Below are 23,597 nucleotides of genomic sequence, written 5' to 3'. Positions count from 1 at the left end.
AAGTAGGGCATGCATTACTTCTTCAAGTCAGAAAAAACCCCTTTCGAATACTTGTACATCCGATGCAGTGAATTTTTTTTTCCTTTTTTTCGAATCGGGATTTTTGTAACCTGAAATATATCTCTTTTTTCCATAGGTGTTTTGTCTTCAGAATTGCTTGAGATTATCTTGAAAAGAATATAAAATCTCTGCTGCTCCCATTACAATGAAATAAAAATTATGGCATGCATTCTTCTTTCGAGATATCCGTCACATAGTTTTTTATCCACGTGACAAGAGTTTTGCTCTCTCTGCCAGAAGCTTCTTCAGGTCGAAGTCACTTCCAGGAGAGGAAGAGTGGAAGTGTTGTTAAATGGATCAACGTACAAGGTGTCGATCTCGAAAAAAGTATGAAAGCAGAAATTTAACGTCTCTAAAAACTCTTCCATTCTTACAATTTTATCAGCCAAGTTGGCAAATCTCCTAAAGTATATTTTAAAGAAGAAATTTCTCAAAATGTCATTTTCTCAGACATTTTCGACTAATCCGTCGTGATTCGTGTTTCAGAAGTATAAAGATTAATATCAATAATATGCTACATCTAAAATTTATTAAAAGTAATTCAAAAGAATTTATTTAATGAGAAAATAATTATAAACTACTGAATCTTAGCATTCGTGAAGTCAGGGTTGATACAGTGTAATCAAAATTTTTGGGATGACATTATTATATATGCTATTCGCAGCTTTCAAAACAACATTTTAAAAACACGTTTATACGAAAGGAGTCGCCAGATACTGACAAGGAAACTACTGAAACGTTTTGCTCAATTTTTTGTATGTATGCCTATATAATACAGATTATAGCGGTCACAAGTTCCCACCACGTCAAAATCTAGCTTCCCACCATGTCACTTAAAAATTTTCCACCCGGCATAAGGTGAATATCATGGGTGATAAGGGACACCTCTGTCTAATTTCTTCCTCTTCGTAACACTGCTTATTCCGGCTCTATGCGTCCCAGTCGCACCTAAGCAGTCTTGTACAGGTTACAGATAAGTCTCTCCAATTCACTCCTATTTTCTGAAATACATTCATTCACAGATACATTCATTAATTCTCTCTAATTATGTTTATTTAATGCCTTTTCGAAATCTACGGGACAAACGTAAACATATTGGTATTATGCGTGAATTTTACTCTCTATTGTTTAACTCCTTACTGCTACAGTATTACGCGTATGATTTCCCGGTCTGACAAGGAATTCATCTTATGCTAAATAATCATTTTCTTCCCGCTCCAACCGCAATGATCATAAGCACCATCAGTGCGAAACTAAACTTCTTGTTCAATTGTCTTCCCATATGACTATCTTCCTCTTCTTTGGGGTAGAAACAAATATCAATCTAAAAAATTATTCCTGCTAAATTCTTCTCTCATAAATGCCCATACAAAATTATATTAATCAGTCCATAAAAATCTTCTTTCAATGTTTCAATTGAAATAATATCCCTAATGTCTACTTGCCATATTATTTTCGGTAATTTTATCGCTTTCATTTTTTAAATTCTACCAAAATATTTATCGCGACTAAATTCGACAATTTTTTTTTTTTTTTTAGGTTTTTATCCAACCATTCTCCTCCGTAACCAAATTCCAAATGACTTAAATCTACCTTTAAGTTCTTCCCAAATGCACCAAATTTTGCAGTCATACAGCGATGCACTATACATACAGGTATACCTGTATATGTCTTTCCTGAACATTTTTTTAGTGTCTCCTCTCAAAAAGTTCAAATAGTCAGTACCGTCAGCTGGCTAAAATCTACTTTTCCTCAGACCATTCTTCCCCTTATGTCCGTATCTGCGAGCATTTCACCCTTCATTTTTTCCGCAGCTTCTCAGCCAAAAAATTGCTAGGAGAATTGTCGCGTCGTCTGAAATTTCCAAAACACTTTTCGGAGGAAAAAATTGAGGTCCAATGGGCTGTTGCGCATGTGAAGGTTAGCATTGGCAATAAAGGCATTTGGTGATTCCAATACATATTAGAAGCATGGCATTCCCCCATTGAAATCAGCATGGAAGTATTTGTTTACTGTGAAATGATAAACCCTGCAATAAACCAATTTTGAGTTTCTTTATTTTCTGTTGACTGTACAGCTCGTCATCTCTGTCGTTTGTTCTCTAAATGCGCGTTTTTCATCAAGAAGGAAACTGCGATGGTTTCTCAGTAAATAGTAATCTGTAATTTTCAACTGCTTGATTTAAGTTGCAAAAAATCAATTGTTTTTTGTGTTTTAAGAAAAATGCATAATTTTTATGCGCTGCAACTTTCGCTGTTTTGATACCAGTAATTCGACGGATGGTGCATTTTAAAATGTTCATTTCGCCTGCGCCAGCCTCTGATGATACTTGTTCTATTTTTTTTCTTTTCAAATGTCACTTTTATTTGAATACTTCATATTTTTGTAACAATAATTAATACAAGACGTATAAGGATTGGCTAATTTTGCATCGATAACCTGGTACTAATACCTCAAAGGTTTCTTTGTTAAACGCTTAGCAATTCCATCTTTGGGGTCTTTTCAAGGTGCAAATTTGAGCTTGTTAACAGTGGCTCCACGTATCTAGACGCCAGTATTTTGGCATTGAATATTAGCAGAAACATGTAGTACCTTGAAACATTTTTTCTAAGAAAATGGTTCTAATCCAATTCTTCCTGTCCAATAACCACTGTAGATATAAATTATTGATTGTTTTTAAAATGCCATAAGCTTAGATTTCAGAGTTCTATTAAAATGTAGGTGTCGATTGTCTGCCAATAGCATGTCCACCTGGTTAACTTGGCTGTATACCATTTTCCTTCATAGATACTATTTCCTGTCACAGGTGATATGTATTTCCTATATTACTGCTAATGCATCGAAAGAGTGACACTCAGCTTTACTCATCATCAGAAACAAGTTCCCTTGATGAAATATAATGATCTCCTCATTAAATTAAATCTATGGCTGACTTTATGCAAAATACTTTAGGCAATTGATTTAAATATGTTGCAAAAAATTGCTAATGAGAATTTTGGCATAATTTATTGTTGATATTTTCAATGCGTCTGAAGTCAGCAATGTTAATTTTCTTTCTTGAGAGTATTTAGTCAAATTTAAATTAGATACTAATGTTAAACTATACTCGATATTTCCCCGGCATTAGTTAATCAGGTGAAAACAAGAGATATTACAAATAAATATGACAATACTTCTCGCTGAATGTCTGCATGACATGCGTTACAATAAAAGAAATTAACATGCAACGGCGGTTCAAACTTTAATGAGAAAGGTAGTTATTTGGATTTTTTTTCTTTTTTAGTCACTCTGACATAGAATACATTATGATTTTAATATATTTCTGTTTATTGCTATGTATGTATATGCATCTGCATTGCACTTATCATGTCTCAAATAAATTTAATACGTAAATACGTATTAAGGGAATTTGAATCGGGGTATTTTTTGTTGTCTACAGCATTCAATTGCCTACTAAGACTGAATAAAATTTTCCCGACTTCATGAAAACTATTTTTGCTGGACGACCGGTTTCATCGTATGGAATAGTCTCATTGTCGTCATTGGTCATCATATGAAGGTGATGACTAGCAAATGAAAATGTCACTAAGTTTTATGAAGAAACTCGTTGTACCACATAGAAATAATTTTCACGAAATCGCTAATTTTTTATTCACTCTTCAAAATGATATTTCATCAATTCTAGCTTGACAATTGTTCTTGAATCAGCTGTGTTTGTTTGTAATCAGGTTTAGTTCTGCGTGTATTAATCTGTAAAATAGTCATTGAGGCCAAAGATATTTTTTGCATGAAGGTATCAGTTATGACCTGTAAAGGCAAAAGGAATTCTCCAAGGTTTTCCGAAAAGAATTTTGTAATTTTAATCCCACATTTTCCCGTCGTCCAGCCAAGCAAATTTTTCCGCCGGTGGTGAGCGTTGGCAAACGACCTGTACAGTTATAAAAGGATTCCACTCGTAACGAATGTTTTAATGCGTTGCATATGACTGAAGGGGTGCAGTGGTTGAGTGCTTTTCCTTCGCATCAACAGTCTGAACGAAATAAAAACCCCATTTTCGCGAAATCCACGTTTACTTCACAGCTCAGGAAAGAGGTCCCTCTATTCCTCGGTGTTCGACCGCGAAAAACCGACAGCTCTCCTTGGTTGAGAGTCCAAAAAACAATTCATGCCACTAATTTGTTTAATTTAAGATTTGCTTAATTTTTCACTTATTCGAAACACCCATTCCAGGTGTGAAAAATCATCCATCTGAACTACACCTTATCTGACCATTTCAATAGTCTACCCTCCTCCCGTGTGGCCTCTATCCACTCTACTAAGTTCTAACCACCTAATTCACAAGTGTAACTCATATTTCGTCATATTTCAGCATATCGACATTGCCTTACCCTTAAAAATTCCCACTTAATCTCTACAATTGGTATCCCTAGTCTTTTCATTCAAACATTAACACAAGCACTCAAAGTTGAAAAGAAACCTAAGCTGGCTTGATTAATGAATTAGAGAGCTAGTGAGCCAAAATAAACCTTTTAAATAATATGGTTTTAGTATTATTATTCGAATAGTATAATAACCGTGTGAGGTGTATTGGAAGTGTCATTACTATTGAAAAGTCCATTATATAAGTTTATCTTTCAACTGAATTGTTGATTGGAACACCATACCTGTACCACTATTCGAGCCTTTCCTAATAGGGTGAATACTTCAAAAGAAAAAGATTTAAACAATTTATGTAATAATTTGATTGATGTGTTGTGTTATAACGTATGTAACAGCTTCATGTTTTTATTTTTCTTATTGCCGATTGGGAAATTGGTGTTGATGAGATGGGGATTTTCTTTTGTTTTTGTGTTAGAGATTTCTGTTTGGAAGTTTCCTTTAGGAGTATTTTTTTTACTTACTGATTTTATTTATTATCTTTTGTGATATTGATTCATGTCATGTTATTTTTTTTCATTATGTACTTTTATTTTCGATTATAATACTTGGAACTTGTTTGCAACCTGACATTGTCTATCGGCACATGTAAGTTTTAATAATAATAATAAATTTAACTTAAAATTAAACAACTTCGCTTTTCCACATAAAAATGTGCTTCCACGAAGTGCTTTAATTCAAGTTCAATATGAAGAATTTCCACCAAGTGACGCCAGAAACTGTTTTATTTATAATAATAAATAATAATTAAAGACCTTTCATTCTTCCAGAGTCGTCTAAAAAGAAAAATATGAAAGGTGAATTGAAAATTTTAAAAATTACATTCAAATAAAAACGGCGTTTAAACGAAAAAATAGGCGTGTTTAAAATGTTTTTACTTTATGGATGGGTTTTCCTTGGCCAATAGATTACCCATTATTGACTATTGAAATATCTTTTAAGAAATGATATTTCTATTTGATTAAAACCCGACGTCCTTCAAGCATTAAAAAATTGTAATAATTAGTATTAGGATAAATTGTAATAGTCCAAAACTATTATATGGACGCCCCTTTAGGAAATAAGTTATGGCTTTAATATATTTTTTAATTAATGTAAATTATTGGCCAACAATAATTATGAATTCCCGCTATCCAACGAGTATATTTATATTTTGCAGAATGAGGATTTTTCTCACACTATATTAATGTGATTATTTTCAAATTCAACGTGAATGATCTTGTCGTGAATTTCTTTAGCGAAAAAAGGTCATATTTTTTTGTCATGCGAAAATAACTAATCTAAAGTATTTTTTGAATTCGTTTTGAAACGATAATACATGCATAGAGGGTGAACAAGTATTTTAATTCGTTCACTCTGTAGTAATTTTTAACAACGGGCTCAGTGCCCATGGAATAGAATAATGCAGGCATGGATATACTTAATCATCTCCAAAAATGCAGTTTTTTTGGAGATTTTTAAATTGTGAATTGTCGATAAATTATACCCATAAAACACGCAATTGATATTTTCAACTTTTTCTCGCAAATGGCACAGGTCCTCAAATCTTGATTTGCAACATATTCTCCATGCTCGTCAATTACCATTTAGATTCCTGAGGCTACTGATGTTTCTGTAGACCGATAATGCATACGGTCTTTCCAGTATCACTCACAGATTAGTAATCCGTTCTGATCCCTCCATGGGATCAGAAGGAACAATGTACTTTTCCAGAGATTGTTATCATATGGTACAAGAGGCTTCGCAGTGATACGACATTATCTGGTACACATACTGTTAAACACATTGTACTAAATAATAAAATTCCGGATAGGAGTGCTTTGTTGCTTCTTCACCTATGTGATCTATGCAAATTCCACGAAGTAATGCATGAAACTGTGAATTTATCTGATTTACTCTTCATTAGCTTCCCTGAACTAGTTCCTCCCTCAAATTCAACTCAACCATGTGACAGATACTGATTCTCATCCACACCCTCCCCCTTGTTAAGTAACGCAGAACTTTTGAATCATTTCCAAACCGTATCTCAACTCCCGTTTGCTTAGCATCCTGTTCACTAAGTCCACGTTGACGTTGTCGGAATAAAGTTCGGTCTCCATGCTTTGAAACGCCATGGTAAAGTTCCCTCTCTCACTCACGCACTACAGGATAATGGACATTGTCTGGAATACAGGTTCCCAAACAATGGTCCTAGACTCCAGTGATGTCGCGATGTATATTCTGTTGAGTCACCGATTGAAACAGTAATTTAAATAATCATGATAAAGGCATTTTTTATTTTTAAACGTGTCTTTAACTTAAAGGGCATCAGAATATGATACATTGCAATACACTTAAAGGGTATCAGAATATATATGTATATATGTGTGTGTATATATATATATATTATATATATATAAATTATAACCCTTAAAACTATGACTAAGTAGTTTCGAAGATAAATGGAAAAAATAAAAACAGGATGGAAAACAGACGATGAAGTTATAGACATGGTAAGGAAAAAGATAAGGTTGTTGGAAGTAGTTTGAAGAAGGCAGGACTAGTGAATGATGGAGATAAGGAGAAGCAATAGGATGCTAAAGACGGTAAAAGTGGGAAAGTGAGGTAGAGGGAAGAAAGTAATAGGCAATTCGGATGTATTTAGATGATGTAGAAAATATGTAGAGCGAAAGAAAGAGTTATTTTTTAAATTTAAGTCTTGTATCTGAGGATATTTTACATAATTTTTGTTACAACTTCGGAGTACAGAGATGAGTAGTGCCTGGGATCCATCATTTATGAAAAATGAGACCAAACTTTGATTTAGATTTTAAAAATTAATTAAATTCGTAACATGGTCTTTTAATATTTTGCATACAACGTTATTTAAGGCTTAGTATTACTATAATGAGTCTTTCCAGGATCCATCAAAAACATACCCAAACCCGTTAGTTTACAACTACTAATCATATAATTGTTTACTATTTATAAAAGAACATTGTAGTCAAGGGGTAGAGCGTTGGACTACTGTTGGGAGGTTCTTGGATTTATTCCCAAGCATGCCACTCTGGGAACCCTCAGCTTCACCCAAGCAGTGTGATTTATTTACTATCAATAAGCCTTCATATAACTATTGGAGTCGTTAGTAACTCTTCTTTCATAAAAAGGCGTCGAAATTCAAGAATAGTTGAGCATCTATGGTCAGGAAGGTGATCCGCAGATACTCACTCTTTGCGCGATACTCAAGACGAGACGTGGAGGAAACGCACGGAGTAATCACCGTAATGCCGTGCCTCTCCCATATGTTGCCCAGGCACCAGTTCATCTCGGTGAGAATTCGAGCCTCCGCCCTATTGAAGTCCCAGAGGTTGCCGATGAACTCGCGAAAGACTCGTTCGACTTCGTCGCAGTTCTCACTCTCCTCCCGCCGTCTAACTTCCTCGACCTCAACCCCGTCCTCCGCGTGGTCGAAGGCGGACCTCCCGTAGAGGGCGGGATCAGACGGGAGTGTTCCTAACGACTTCTCGCTCTCGGCATCAATCCAAATCGACGCTCATTTAAATCTTTTCCACAAAGAGTTTTCGCAAATGTAGTTTCGCGCGATTTCGCTCCTTATGTTCCTACCCCGGCTCCTAATCGCTTGCGACTGGAAAATCACGACGCTTTCATTTAACGCTGTCGTCCCAGAGTCCAAACTCTTTCTCGTGCCCTTAAAACTTTAACATGAAGCAGTTATAATAGTGCATGGCTCAGAAACTTGGTCAATTAGGCAAGAGGATAAGCGTATATTGAAGACTGTATATTAGATGAGGGGAAGAACGAAGAAATTTAAATGAACGTGAAGGGTCAACGATGAAATTTTAGGCACAGCAATTGGAGAGAAGTTTGAAGAAGGCAGAATAAGTGGGTGAAGGAGATACTGAGAGGTAATGGGATGACAAAGGAAAAACGCTCGGAATGCAAAGTAGAGTGAGGATAAGGGACAGGAATTACGAATGGAATTAAGGGAGATGGAGAATATGCAGCGGTAAAGAATGAGTTATTTTGAAATTTTGTGAGGTGCTTGAGAATATTTTCCGTTTCATGTAGGTTAGGTCTTACGAGTTCAGTAGTTTGTAGTGCCTTGATTGTTCAAAAACTGACCCTAAGATGATAGATGGCAGAAAATGAATAAAATCTTTGTGTGTGACGCTAAAAACCTCGAGTTAAATTAGTCATTTTTATAAGACTTTAATGTAATTATCTTACGGCTTAATATCTATGATTTACGCATTAAATCTTAAAATATTTCTAAATCCGACCGATCCTCGTTTTTAAGGACTTCAATAATCAAAACAGTATCTTTCATATTTCAAGTCCAGCAGTGCCAGTGGCCAGAATAATGACCCAGGGGTGTAGATTCACACGCTTCCATTAGCTTTAGAGTATTCTAAATTTCCCCGTGAATCCATTTCAGCGAAATCCTTTCGAAAACCTTCATTGATCCGAAGAAGTATCATTTTGGTACGATGAGGTTTATTTGTTTGTTTATCAGTATTCAATAAGGCATTACAAAACCTAAAGTAAAAAACCAAGAAACACGGTGTGTAGTGACGGAAATCCAGCACTTTCGTTCGTGCCTGACTTCAAAATGTGCATTTATTCAAATTATTTCCTTTGGCCAATTTAAAAATGAAATTGAGTAATGAATCTATTGCACATCTACTTCAACGATGAATAATCAAGGTTTTTAATATCTGATTTATTTTGTAGATTACCTTATAGGTCCTTCTGCTCTTAACCAAAAAGCAAAGTCAATTCATTTTAAAATTGAGATTGTAAATGCAAAAGTGATCTAAATGGCAAAATACTGATGGTTTATGAAAATAGCGATGAACTAAAATTAATTAGGATATTTAAATTTGGTTGGAGGGAAGATTGGCAAAATGAAATAGTCAGGAACAAGCGAATGAGTGAAGAACAATGATTTATTGTTATACTAGATATAGGACGAGTAGGATTGCTTAGTCCCATAGCGTATTAGTTCATAACGTGGACAGTAGATAGTTGAGAATATTAATAATAATTTTATGCGGTGTACTTCTATAACATTATTAACTGACAACCCCTAATAACGTGCTACAATTATCTAAATTGAGTTTGGCGTCTACTATATTCCGATGGTACCAATAGGCGAAGAGGAAGGAGGGGGATGTGTATTTGGTTTATTGAGGATGAAGTAAGTGGATATTTTGGTGTGGATTTTGAATAAAGAGAGGAAAAGAGCTCGCTATCTGCCATAAAAACATAAACGGAATGAAGAATGACTCGCCTTGAAGGCCTTTTTAGAGTTTCAGAGATGAATGCGAAGGCCGATCTAACAGAAGGAGTCTCTCAAATATTAACTCACCTCAGTAAGAAGGATTATTGAGGGGAATTGAAATTCCTAGCTAGGGTAATAACTCCAAAAATGTTGTCAAACGTTCAAGTCAGTTATGGCCAAGGCGCTGGTGCTTCATAAGTGCGAATTTCTAGAGGGACAGAATTTTCATTTTTCTTATTTGAAGCGTTAAGTTAATTTTTGTGTGAAGTTATAATTTTAGGATGGGAAGTCTTTAATTAACTGTTTTTAAGGTAATGTCCTTTGATTTCTTTAATATATATTGAACCTATTTTCTAAGCCAAAATTTGGTTAGCTAATTCAATGTCTACAGTTATTAATTTGATATAAAACTCTCAAATTTTCATACTGCCTAATGCAGGAGATTAATAAGTTATAAACTAACTTTTACCAACTACAAATTCGGTGTGTGCTATTTCCATGGCCGGACAAAGCGCAAATTGTCTAATCTGAGCAATGCAATTAATTATTCTGAGCAATTCTTTATTTTTTATTGTAATGATATGATAATTTCTGAGATTGGAAAAAATGTCATTAAATATTTCATCTCTTTTTGGCCTTTTTATGACTTTTTTCCAGATATTGCGATAGAATTTGCTCATATTAATTAATACTGAAGACAATATTCTCATACTTGGTATGTTAAAAATGGCAATTCGATAATTATTTATTATTGAAAAATATAACATGAGTTGAAAATTATTTGTCACTTTTATGCAATTTTTTGTGTGAAATAAGAATTGGACCCAAATACGTATTGATTGGAGTTTGGGTGAGCAAGGAACTCGCCAACTCTTTACGAGGTGTGAAATCATCCGTTCCAATTATTTAATCTTTAACTACAAAGTGTTTAAAGTCAGCACGTGAATTTGAAGCCGATTCTTTTCGGTGAGTGCAGCCACTTTAATCAGTTCCCAATCTTGTCGTGGCATATTTGCATTGGTAACAACAAAACGCTTTAAAGAAAAAATGAGAATAAATTGGCCAACTCCTCCAGTATAAAGTATGACTTAGAAGGCACAAAAATAAAAAAAATTATATTTATGATTTTTAGCTCTTAAGATCTGGTGGTATGAGAAAATATCCTGAAAACTGACCGAATATTATACATTTTTTACAATTTATTTTACGCTACAAACGCAAAATCAAATCAGATGTTGGTCATAATAAAATAATAACCCGTAAAATGAGCGCATATAAAAGTTATCTTTAGAGAACAAGCAGCAGGAATTTTATTTTAAAATATGTATAATGTTTTTCCTTAATTATATTCATATTTTGTATTGATATAGTGAATAAATAATGGCAAATCCATTATTTTGATGAATCACTATTTCTTGCATTAAATTGCATATTTGTTGAGGTACCAAATGACACATCTCCAACTAAAGAACTCGAATAGACTAAAAGAGTTCATCAAAAAATTAGACTATATTGAAATTTTTGGCTTGGTCTACCAAATACTATTTTTTTAACCTGTTTCTCCTGAATGAAATATTTGACCGTGTGTAACGCGTAACTGAAGTACTTCGGATTCATGCGCACTACTTCCTATCAATCCTAAATTTTCTCTACTTTAACGCACTTGCTTTGATATTTAAGGGGTAAAAAAAAGCTTTCTGTCAGTCAGCTAATGGGTTAACGTCCCTGTAAAATTTACTCCGCCACTGTTGGAAATCATATCAGTTAGGAATATGAGTTGACTCCACATCTCCTTCCGTAATTAGCGAAATTAGTTGATTCCGCTAATTAAATCAGTGCGTAGTTATGAAGAGAAAGAGAGCCTGTAAACGAGAAGTGCCGGCCAACAGATCTGGAAGATAAATTTGGAGGGTGTGTTCCCAACGTTGGTTGGGTTATTTATATTTCCTGGCGCAAATTCACCGCAGCGTCACGGCCTTGCGCCTTGTGACGGCGTGGTGGCGGGTTATTTGGGCTTCCCGTCGAAAGTAAAACGGGAGACCAAATCAACCAGATTGCGGTGATTAATTAATTCCACGGGAGCATCACAAGCATCACAACCCTTACCATTAAATTATCTGGCATTCGCTCGGTGCGAGGTGGAGAGGATACGGTACGTGAAGCCTCGATAAGGCTTTTAACCCTCCAGCAAATGGAAGCCTTTAAATCCTCCAGGAATCGACGCTCAGGAAAAGGTATTGATTTCGATTCACGTGCAAGTTTACATCATGCATGAATGACACTGCATTTTCATCGTGATGTTATATGGATGAAGTAACCATGTGGGGGGTGAGGGCAAATAGAGGTGGCCAAGCGGGCCTTGTGCCTCAGACTGGGGAGGGGGCAACATGACAAGATAATAATTTCTTGCTACACGAATTTTCCTTAGCAATTGTGATAATTCCCGCAGCAGAGTTGGAGGGAATGCTGGAATCTGTTTACCCAGGATGATATAAACCCTATCCGTGGTTCTAGTCGTAGCTTCATTTATCGTAGGACTTTTTAATCGTTTTTGGTTGTTTTCATGGTTGATCCATGATAGAATGTTTAACCACTCGCTGTAAGCCCTCATGTTTCAACACAGTATTCATGAAGGAAGTGGGGCTTGAACTAACGTCTCGCTTTTCAGTAAAATAGTATAATTTATCGACCAAAATCTGGCGTTGCATTTATTTTCGCCGTCTTGCGAATACTTCACCTCCCTATCTCTCACGTCTACAGATGTTAGCGTTAGTTAAATCTTATTTGAGTTATTTTTCCATAAAAATATGCTTTATATATAAAATGCACCTTCACTTTATACATCTCGTGTTTAAATTGTAAAACATTGTACTTAAGTTCTTCTTGCATGTTAAGTTCTTACAGTCCGATGTCGTTTATAGCTTTCGCTTTTCTATAAACTTTATAAACGGGTATATTACGGTCGTCGTGATCCCTTTTGCAGCGGGTTGTATGAAACTGAGTGGCAAAGGAGGAATCGTCACGAAAATTGTAAAAATCATTAGCGTTGACTAGGAATCGAAGTGGGATCCCTCAATGTCCGGCTGAGTGCTTTAGCCACTTTAACTAAATTTACGTTATTTTGGGGGGACGAAATACCATGCATGCAATGCCACAGGCATTCGTATTCGTACGTGTTGCGTCACTATCCACTAGCCAACTTTAAACACTAGGGGTGTTTTACCTTTAACAAATTCCAAGAAATTGCGGCAGGTGCCGCGACAGTAACTTTTATCGGAATCCTTCGCTAAATAAACATTAAAAATTGATGCATTGTAATTTATATTTAGCGGATGACTCCGTTTAAAGTTATTGTTGCGGCATCTCCAACAATTTTTGGAAATGTTTCAAAGGTACAAAATCCCTAGTGTTAAAATAGAAATAGACCCAAATTAGTGATTGGTGATTACTGATCCACTTTTCATCAGTGTGCTGGTAAAAAATGTACACAGTGAGTCCCAACCCATTGCGAATATACCGTCAAAATGGCACCAAATAGTTTTTTGTGGTAATCATTATTTTAGGTCCTATCTTCCATATTTGAAGGTATTGAATATTTTTTTACATTCGGCATGAGACTTGGCCAAAATGAATAAAGCAAACAACCATTCACAACTAAGTTTACGACTTCAATTACCGCATTTCAGATCACTTACAATTGACTCTAAGATAACATTGGGTGACAATTGCGATATTTCTTTTTTTAGTAATCTTAAAGTAAAATTTTAATTCTTATTTCAAAATTTAGTGGTATTTCTTATAGTGTATCTTGCTTTATTTTAAATTATCTCTTTGTGAATCGGCAAACTATTTGCAATTATATTATTCTCCTTTATTTGAAAGAACAAACTATTTTCACACTTAAATATCACGTTTTCCCCTTCGATGATTAAAATTTCTGCATTGACATAATAAGTGGTAGCGGAATAAAAATTCAACACTGATTAAAAAACAAACTTGGTCGTAGCTATAAAATGTTGTCATATGTATTTCAAGTTTAAAGATGAGCTTCGAGAAAGGTTTTTATGCATATAAAAATAATCCTACGCTATGAAGTATAGAATTATTTTTCCTATTCAAGAATCCTACTCTTGTAAATGTTATCCTGAAAGCGGGAAAATGTACCTTGATGAACTGGTGTTAACACACTACCTCCAACTGAGGTAAACTGATTAAATTACGTATCGAAACTGCCTTAACTGACCAAAATGGGTGTAGCATCTTACAAAATAAATAGTTTTGCTTCGATTTTGTTAGATAAATAGAGGAATTGTTTACGCTTGAATTCCATTAACGCAATCAGTATTATCGAAAAAGACTGTAGGCAATATCAAAAATCATACTCGAGTGAGTGCTTATAATTTTTGTTTCACAAGGATTTAGATATATTGAGGTGGAATTACTGTTTTTGCGTTTCCAAGTCTCCATTTTTTTGGATATGGACCTAAATTTTAGAGTTCACCAGAAGAATCGTATTTCTTGTTTTTCGTAGTAAAAAATAGAGAAGCTTTATTGTTAAATAACTAATTGATAATTGCTTGTTTTTCATATTTGTAAAACAATACTACACACGTATATTTGAAAATAAAGAGTAATATTGTGATTTTTGCACAAATATTTTTTTACGTACAATTTAGCAGTAAAACCATTGGCATGTCCTGTTATGGGTACCAAATTAATTGGGTGTAGCTTAAATGATAATTTTTGTGAATCTCACAAAAATTTTAAAAGAGATATTTAACTACTTTGAACTTAAAATCATTAAATTTTATATTTTGTTCAAATATGTATTCTCACTCTAGTGCAAGCCAAACATTACTACTCATTCCTTTTTTATTTCTAGTTTGATTTAATTTGTCCGTTATTCCTTTAACATCATTGATGCAGATGATTTTGAGATATTAACACGCTCTTGTGAAATAATATCACAACATTTAAAACTTTTCACTGCACTTTTCAGTCTAACACTCAGCACCACTTTGCCGAACAAATCTCAGTCATCATTAGCAATTATTTACTATATGATTTCAGTTAGGTGTAAGCACACCGATTCGCTGTACTCAAAGCATAAAAGCTGCCTTTATTGTCTGTTATGGTTGAAGGATAGCACGAAACAATTGCTTGATTTCCGCACTGAACTAGTCTCGGCCAAGTTGCGAGCTGCCGAGCATCAAATTTAACGATCGACATAATTGCCTATTCATTAATTAGTATTCTCTTTTTGATACGAACCCTTGTAATTAATTTTGGGTTCAATGTCCTCTTTCCTCCTCAGTCCCGAAGGTGGAGATAGTTGACGAGCGTGGAGTGGCAATAGTCGACAAGTTCTACAAAGCGGGGAGTACGATCGAGCTGAAGTGCGTAATCAGTCAAGTACCACACCCATCAAGTTACGTCACGTGGAAGCACGGGCAGAGGATGCTCAACTATGACACGTCACGGGGAGGCATAAGGTAAGCTCTATCCGTACTCTTTCCACTTAAAAAAGAATCAATGTCTCGCAGTTCCCGTTCGTAAAGAAGGGTAAGGCATTTAAAGGAGTAAATGAACGGGCATAAAAATCCTTGAACGTCTACCTTAGGCCCTTATGTTGAAAATTATTTTTAACTTCAATGTTTCGAACAAATGACACCCTGCAACGACCAACAACTTGGCAGGTTTAGTTTCTAAATTAGTTGAAGTTGCACTCGCGAATGGCTGTGTTTAAGTTCCTTGATGTCATCTTTATGTTTTTTATTTAATTTCAATATTGAAGCCCTTAATATTGTGTAATTGGAAAAAAATGGACTAAAAGCCTCAATCTGAAGAATGGAATGATGAACGTGGTGCCACATTTTCAATTAATGTGCTAGCAAAGTATAACCAAATCTACGCTATCGTAAATGAAAAAAATCATAAGATAAACAATTTTTGGCGATTGATCAATTGAAAAAAATTTTTTCCTCTTTTTAAAAAATGGGAAATAATAAAATAAAACGTAAACAACCAAGTCCCTTTTGACCATTTCTATTAAAACGCATCCATATTTCCATCTACAAATTTATAGATGCTATTAGTATATTCTCAATCGAAACACAACTTCTAATATTAAATAGTAATATTAAAGGAGAATATAATTTAATGCAATACCTGCTATAATGCTAGGGTATCGTGTTGTCTAAAAGGATTCCTTATTATGCAAAACAATATGACTATTGATTCTTAAATAAACTTATGCATTGATATTTATATTTATTCGTCCCAAAATCGTATGGTACCGATGAATATATAATGAAATAGTTAATAGTATTCAATCATGACTTTTATTATGTCAATTGGTGTTATACTGTGCGTTTAGAATCATTTATACGTTACTGCTTTTTATGTATTCATGCCATTACTTCCCATTAAAGGATTTGATAATGATGCTAATACATTTCGTCTACCTATAAAATAAAATTCCTCAACGTATCAATTATAATATGATGCCCACAAGTTGATAATATGGGATAATTACATGCAAAAATGTGGAGTTATTAAAATCTCATATCCAGCATTCAGATCAAAATCAATAGATTTTATAGAATAGGTTTTAAGTTAAGAAATTGATTAGTATGTAATTGTAGAGCGAAAAATTATTCGTAGTCAAGTAAAGTTCGTCTATTTTCTGTTCCCTTCCAGCGTAAAGACAGACATTCTCACCGGTGGTGCAATGAGCCGCCTTTACATCGCCAATGCCAACAAGCAAGACTCTGGAAACTACACCTGCGCGCTGGCGGACGTTGCCGAAACAACAGTCTACGTCCACGTTCTCAACGGTTGGTGGAATCAAACTCTTGAATTTCCTTTTCTAAAACATATCTGAGACCAGTAAATATATATTCTGTTTATCTACCAAACAAAAAGCATTCACATCAAGGTTATCTAATATTTTCAAATGAACTGCAACAGGAATACATAATTGTTGGCACGTGTATTGTACCTGTTGAAGTAATACAAGCCGTAGAGTATCAATCTTGATTCCTAGCTGAATTTGAGAAGAAAACCTATATTTTGGATATTTATAAAAAATTAATTCTTATAAGCTATGAGAGGGTCATTGCGGTTGTAAATGCACGACCTACCCTTCATAGACGTGAAATTCCTATGTAGCAGGATAACCCCAACTTTTTTCACTGAAACTACTCTTAGTCTTTAAGAAAATTCATTCACCGCTTCCTACTCCTCATGTACCCATTACCATCAATGTGTAAAAAACGGTTCATTTATGTTTTCAAGATTCATCATTATCATCTCTTACTGTGGTATTTTTATAACTCAAATGACTGAAATTGACTCTATTGCTATTTTTGCAGTCCCAAAAAATATTGTTTATTTTTTTCTGTGTCATGGAACTATATAGACTCACATTTGCAAAGTTTCTAGTTTGGGAAGAAAAAAATACTTTTTAGGTGTGAAGATCAGTTTCAAAGAAATGATCAAAGGTTTAATATTTCCAGAAAATTCCAAGATTGAACCCTGGATTAAAAATCAATTGTGTTTGCAAATTCTTTATAATCATGTATTTAATTTATTTGGTAACAATTAGTCTGTAAAGGTTCAATTACTTCTGTATATTCAATGCTTTGATCGTATATATGTTATGCCAGATCATTAGCCACTTTCCTTACACTTGATCAAGCTTATTACATGTACATACATTACGTATTTTTACAGCTGTGTGCTGTATCATTTTTCACCTTGAATGTTGTTACTCTACGATAGGTTTTCAAAGTCTTAGCATAAGAGAATCTGTTTTTGCTATTATTGAGCGTTATTGATACTCAATAGTAGTTCTTAAAAGTTTATAAACGAAGACGAATGATTGCATATTACATTATAAGTATAAATTAAATGCACCATGATTGCACCACTTCATGCCTCATGGTATTTACCTTATTTTTTTCAAACGTAATAGATTGCAATAATAGCTAAATAAATCTGTTCTTCATAAATCTGAGCAAAAGAAATCATAAGCCCGGTTTGTTAAATTTCTAAAGGAATAACGTTCCGTTATATTTAATGATATTTTATTTAAAATTGTGCCACTTTATATGCCAAATTTTCATTGAAATAAATAAAGCTTTCTAAACTCTACGTTTGCAAGTTGTAACAATTCTTGCAGGCGGATTCAAGGGATATATTAATGTGAAATATCATCTGATTTAATTTAAACCGCCTAATTTAATTAAATGATTTGAAAATTCCACGAGCTATCAATAGGTCGCCATCTAACATTTTTACTTTGAACTATTCATAGAAATTAGTTACTTCTGAGATAAATATGGCAAATATACAATGATTTCAACATTTTTTCTCTTTGATGCGTCCTTTTTGTTGCATTTTTTTAGCTGTTCTATTAGATAACTCTGATGCAAAACATTTGCTGTCAGCGGAAGGCAAAGCGACCGCATCGAAAATAGCAGATGGGCTTAGAAAAATTTTTACCTCACGTTCATTAACCCATGCATGTAAATCTCCACATATCTCATCATAATGCCGATAAGTCGCGATATTATAATCTCATTTCATGAAAATTCGACTGCTTTTCTTAGGTAAAGATACGTGTCTTTATATATATAGGACACGATTCTTAAAGAACTGTTTCCTATTTTACACGAAAATGACGCTACCTCATCCTCACTGCCCCTCTCTCGTATACAGACGACCCGCCAATCTCACAACCTTTTGAGATCCACCAAGCCTTTGCGCCCCCACTGACAAATTTCTTCATATTTCCCCCACATTCAACCGCCCACGGTGTAAAACATGTCTGCCTATCAGATCTGCTCCCCCCTCCACACATCTTCTCATTGCCCCCTCACCTCGTGCATACGCTAATTGCCCCTCTAAAATCATAATACATCTTTTGTCATGCAAACAATGCCCTTCATTTTCCATAGGCGAATGCATTTCCCCTTATCCATTTTAATGAATAATCACCGCTCCTTCTGTAATTCTGCCTAAATCTCTTCTCTTCCTATCTCTTCACACCCAAATTCCCTCGACCTTTCCTTCGACCAGTGTTTCTCCATAATCATCCTACAATCCCCATGCGTTTCAGCCCCTAATATATAGGAGAGAACTCGCGAATCCGCATATACGAGATCCATCTAATAAATACGCGAACTGGTGCAATTGGGTGGCTATAACGCGGACTATAGCCCCGCCTAATAGCGGCGCTAGTTGCCTGAGACCCAATGAGCCGTCTGTGCTTGGCGAATCGTCGAGCTGTGCGTATAGTGCCAGTGATGCTAGTTTCTGTTGCCCTTATTTTTACTGTATGTCGAAAATGGAAATGGAAATGGAAATCACGGAGCAACGAAGCAGCATTAGGTTTTCGGTGAAGTACGGTCAAAGTTATCAAGAAATTACTGAATTGTTGACAGCTGTTTACGGTGATAATACTGCGAAGAAAACATCTGTTTAAAGTGGATATAGAGAGACCAAAAAATCAAGAAACCGCGGATCGAAAATCAAAGTCATGTTCCTAGTTTTCTTCGATATCGAAGATGTTGTTCATCATGAGTTTCTTCCTGAAGGACAAACAGTAAATGCTGAGTTCTACCTTACAGTTCTCAAGCGTTTGAGATATCGTGTGTGTCGTGTGCGACCATTAACTCAAAGTGATGGATGGATCCTTCACCATGACATAGCATCTGCACATTCAGCATTGTTTGTTCACCAGTTTCTGGCAAAAAATTCAATCACTGTCCTTGATCATCCTCCTTATTTGCCAGATCTCGCAACCTGCAAATTTTTCCTATTCCAAAAATGCAAAAATGTGATGAGGGGACATCACTGGGAAGATGTGGACACAATAGGGCAGGAAATTACGAGAAAACTAAAAAGCCTAACTGCCGAGGACTTCCAAGGGTGCTTTAAACAGTGGAAAATAAGATGGAATAAGTGCATAGCAACGAATGGACAGTACTTTGAAGGGGACATAATCAATGTAGACTAAATTTTGCAAGATAAAGTTATTATGGCCTCATTTCGCGTATTTATTGGACAGATCTCTATTACTAACTCTCCGATCTTTTAAAATTCCCGCCTTTAATAACCGCCATCTTCAATTCCCTTGTTAGCACCTCCCCCCCAGATCTATAGTCCCCTTCCAAAACCTTCCTCACCTGAAAAAGGTCTCAGAGAAGGCCGAAAGCTGAAAAAACAATCTGGAATGTGAGTGCCCTTTTACGTGTTAACTATTTTATTATATATATATACATAGAAATATATATATATATATAAAATATACTATATATATATTTATTTATTTATTGCTCTCTAATACTTTTATTTAGTGTTCCATTAGGTAAATTTCTCTCCGGCAACTCTGGCAAAAGGCTGCGGTAAGTTGTAATGGGACGGGTTTGATATAATTTTTGAGGCACCCATGTCAACCCACATATTTCAATGTCCACACGTGCGGTTTCCCAATTAGACCAATCCTCACTGCACGACCTGCACGTGCGATAATCCTTTCTCCTGAAGGACTCCGGTCTAATGAACATAATTACTATTCAAGCAGGTGAGAACCCGGCGGCAATGCAGCACGGTTGCGGGACCCAGATAGGCCTCGGAGGGAGACACACGCTCCTGGCCCTCATCACTCTCCTCACTCATCTCATTCTCGGCACCCATGCTCCCCAAAGAGCCACCGCGTCGACTGCAGTCTCCAGGTGATGGCCTACGAACTAAAAAAAACAGAAAGCAAAAATGCTCGAACGAAAGGATGGAATTGGGATGAGTTATCATTCGCTAAAACCTGAGTGGCCACTGTTTCGACCCTGCATCATCGATATATGAGACGGACACTTTTTACCCCTTCCCGATTAAAACAAAACTCGTTCTCTAGAAAGAGAAAGTGATGCAAACGTTTCTGCTACGTGGACCTGAAACAATGGTGACGTAGTCGTTGGGCCGGTTAGTTTGTTTGGTGTTGACAGTTCGATTGTTTCGAAACATTAAAATTGGCGCGAACTTCTGTGACGGTGAGCAGCGGTGAGCGCTTGAACGGATGATATCTCTGCGACCTGGATTCCCGGAAAGAAGGGAAAGATTTCAATGGTTTAATGTGGTGAATGTCTTTTTTTCCTGTACGAGGCTGTAGAGTATACTCAATGTCTTAGTCGCGTCTCGTCGAGAACGCCCTGGAGCGTTGAAGATTTTTTGGACCTTATGTTGACAGAAAAAGAGACCGACTATGTATTCTTCAGAGACGTTCTGCTTAAGCTCTTGCCCATCGGTGTGTGCGTTTTGTAAGTATGAAGAAGGTTTATGGGCAATTTTCTGATTCACACTGCCCAGCACATGGTCAACATGGTATTCCTCCTCCCATCCCCTCATACCACGAACATTAAATTGGCATGGCTATGGACACTCAATGGTGAAGCAAGTTGTCATCACAATAGCCAAAACAAAATTGTTCGATGTGAGGGTAATATACAAAAAAATATATGTATGCATATATATATATGGTGACGAAAAATGGTGTGAACATTACGCTGTGTCTCCACTCTAAGAAGTCAGTTGTGTTTTTCACCGTCCATCAGAAATGAGAATTGGCGTAAGTATAAATCCGTTTTAAACACGAAAATTGGTTATGGTTGGTGCTTTATATGGCTGTTAATGGTTGAAATATCTATATGTATTGCGATGCGTGAGAATTAAGTTCTAATACCATTGTGGATAAAAAAAAATGCTAACTTCTTTTTCAAAGGAAGCCGCGGGTAATTCCATGACAGTAACTACGGCGGAGTCCCCCGCCGCTGATATGCACCCAAATGTGATGAATTTCACGTTGGAATAGTCATTCCCTCTATACAGGGATTCGAACCCAGATCTCCCAATATTTCCGGCCTAGTACTTCAACTATGGAGGCTTCACCATTAGAATTCGACGTTGCAAGAGCACTCCTAAGGATCCTCTTAATTAACGTCATTGTTCTGCCCTAAATCGAGGTATCCGGGTTCGAATCCCGCTAAGGTGATTGATTTTTTTCGCTGATATCTCACATTTGAAACACCCTTTTGTTTCAGGCTCAGTATTATCCTATTGAATTGAAATAACTTTATTTTAATATACATGGCAAGATTTGAGTTTATGGGTTTACTCAGGGCATTTATTTAGTTCCGTTAACCTAATGAAGGGCGTAAATGTCAATTACCGCGACTACATAATTGATGTATATAAAGGTAGCATTCAATCATATGGACTAATCACAAATGAATTCAAATAGATTAATTAATTTAGGGTCTTGACATTAATTCATTTTAATAAATATCTGCTTGATTCTAATGTGTTTAAGTTAATATATTATTTTATTCACAACTAACTGTGCAGCCAAAATGAATATGTATCTATTAACGGCAGATCACGAATTCCTTTTAAAACCAAGCCTTGTGGAGACTTATCATTAAAAAAAACTACTGTTTAATCCACCACATTTATGGCTGGTTAAATAACTATTCAGATTTGATAAATTCATGGACTAGAATGGCCGTGCTCAAACTATAAAAAAAGAATTACTGTTATCTGTAAATGTATTCCTTTTAATGTGTCGAATTCCAATTGAGTAATTCAATTGTTAGCGTTTGTCAATATGTGCCGATCCCGATGTAAAATAAGAATAATTTTAGTATATATTAAGAATTTGTAACACCGAATTGTTTGTATATTAAAAGAAAACATTAAAGGGTCCCAATAAGTGGATGCATGTAATTGGCCTTCGTAATTTCCACTTTGATGTCCTCTATCGTGATTATTTTCAACTAATTTTAGCTGTTGCATTCGTTGAGTTGTAATTCATGCTAATTCGATTATTTTGTCTGTGCTCAATATCCAAATATTGACCTCCTATAATAAGAACGGCCAACGGGCAATGTTTAAATAATAGCTTAATGTTTATCCATAGTTACACTAGTGGAAATAATGACAAGTGCATTGCCATGTGACGCCAAAAAATTCACACGTAATCCCGAATCGATTTATTGCCTAATCGGAAATAATAATTTTAGCACGCAGCCTTGTATTCTCTTCCGTGTTGTACTTGTGATGAAATCGGTTGCACCGGGTGTAACTCTTATTTGATTCAAATCCTGGTTTCCTATGTTGTGTACACTAACGAATCTCTGGGGTCACGCGCTCTGTCCATTGCATCAATGTACGCTAAAATTACGATTTAATGATGCGTAAACATTTGTTCTCATTCACTAATGCACCGACAATAAATAAATGCTAAGCTGTGCCATTTGACCCGCATAGCAAAACTAAGTCATTGCCATTGGTTTTATGTTACCGATAAGTACGTATGTGTTTGAAAACCGTTGATTGTCGGCTAACGCATTTTATTTGGGAGTTCCGAAACAAAAATGTTAATGTTCCCTTTCCCACATTTCAGTGCAATACACTCTGGTGCAACAGTAATGAAAAATTTCAGGACATACTTTGAACTGGCATCACAAGTGACAGCGCATAACCATGATCACGAGGGAAAGTTACTTAAGTGTTTTAAACTAAATATTTGACTGAAATGATAGTGTTTTCTAGGACTCAGTTTATAGTGTGCAGTAGCTCCCGATATATAGCATCATCACCACTTAACCGATGAGCATTTCTGACAGAAAGAAAGGTGACGGTGGAGGGCAATTGACATGGATATCTCATGGCAAAGAACATGTGCGCTTAGCACGGTTGGACATCAGGGTAGACAGGACGTATTTCGTAGTTAACCAGCAGCCCCTCGTTCATTAGCGAAAGG

At 35.6% G+C, this 23,597-nt stretch overlaps 1 protein-coding gene across 3 annotated transcripts in view; it reads left to right on the top strand.

The window, feature by feature from the left end:
- The window catches only part of LOC139695056 (zwei Ig domain protein zig-8-like), a 614,690-nt gene extending 592,141 nt beyond the window's left edge, over window positions 1-22,549 (top strand). For 2 of the 3 annotated variants that reach the window (XM_071593662.1, XM_071593661.1), the window contains 3 exons: window positions 15,093-15,270; window positions 16,478-16,614; window positions 20,364-22,549. In XM_071593662.1, coding sequence (XP_071449763.1) covers window positions 15,093-15,270; window positions 16,478-16,614; window positions 20,364-20,521 — 473 coding nt within the window. In that variant the 3' untranslated portion in view covers window positions 20,522-22,549. The remainder of the gene's footprint in view (window positions 1-15,092; window positions 15,271-16,477; window positions 16,615-20,363) is intronic. The other variant, XM_071593663.1, reaches the window with a different exon arrangement.
- The last annotated feature ends 1,048 nt before the right edge of the window (window positions 22,550-23,597 follow it).

This window comes from Hetaerina americana, unplaced genomic scaffold (assembly GCF_022747635.1).
Source record: "Hetaerina americana unplaced genomic scaffold, ioHetAmer1.1.p SCAF_6, whole genome shotgun sequence".
Classification (NCBI taxonomy): domain Eukaryota; kingdom Metazoa; phylum Arthropoda; class Insecta; order Odonata; family Calopterygidae; genus Hetaerina; species Hetaerina americana.
Note: the sequence above shows the minus strand (reverse complement) of the source record. Positions and strands in the feature narration are given on the sequence as shown.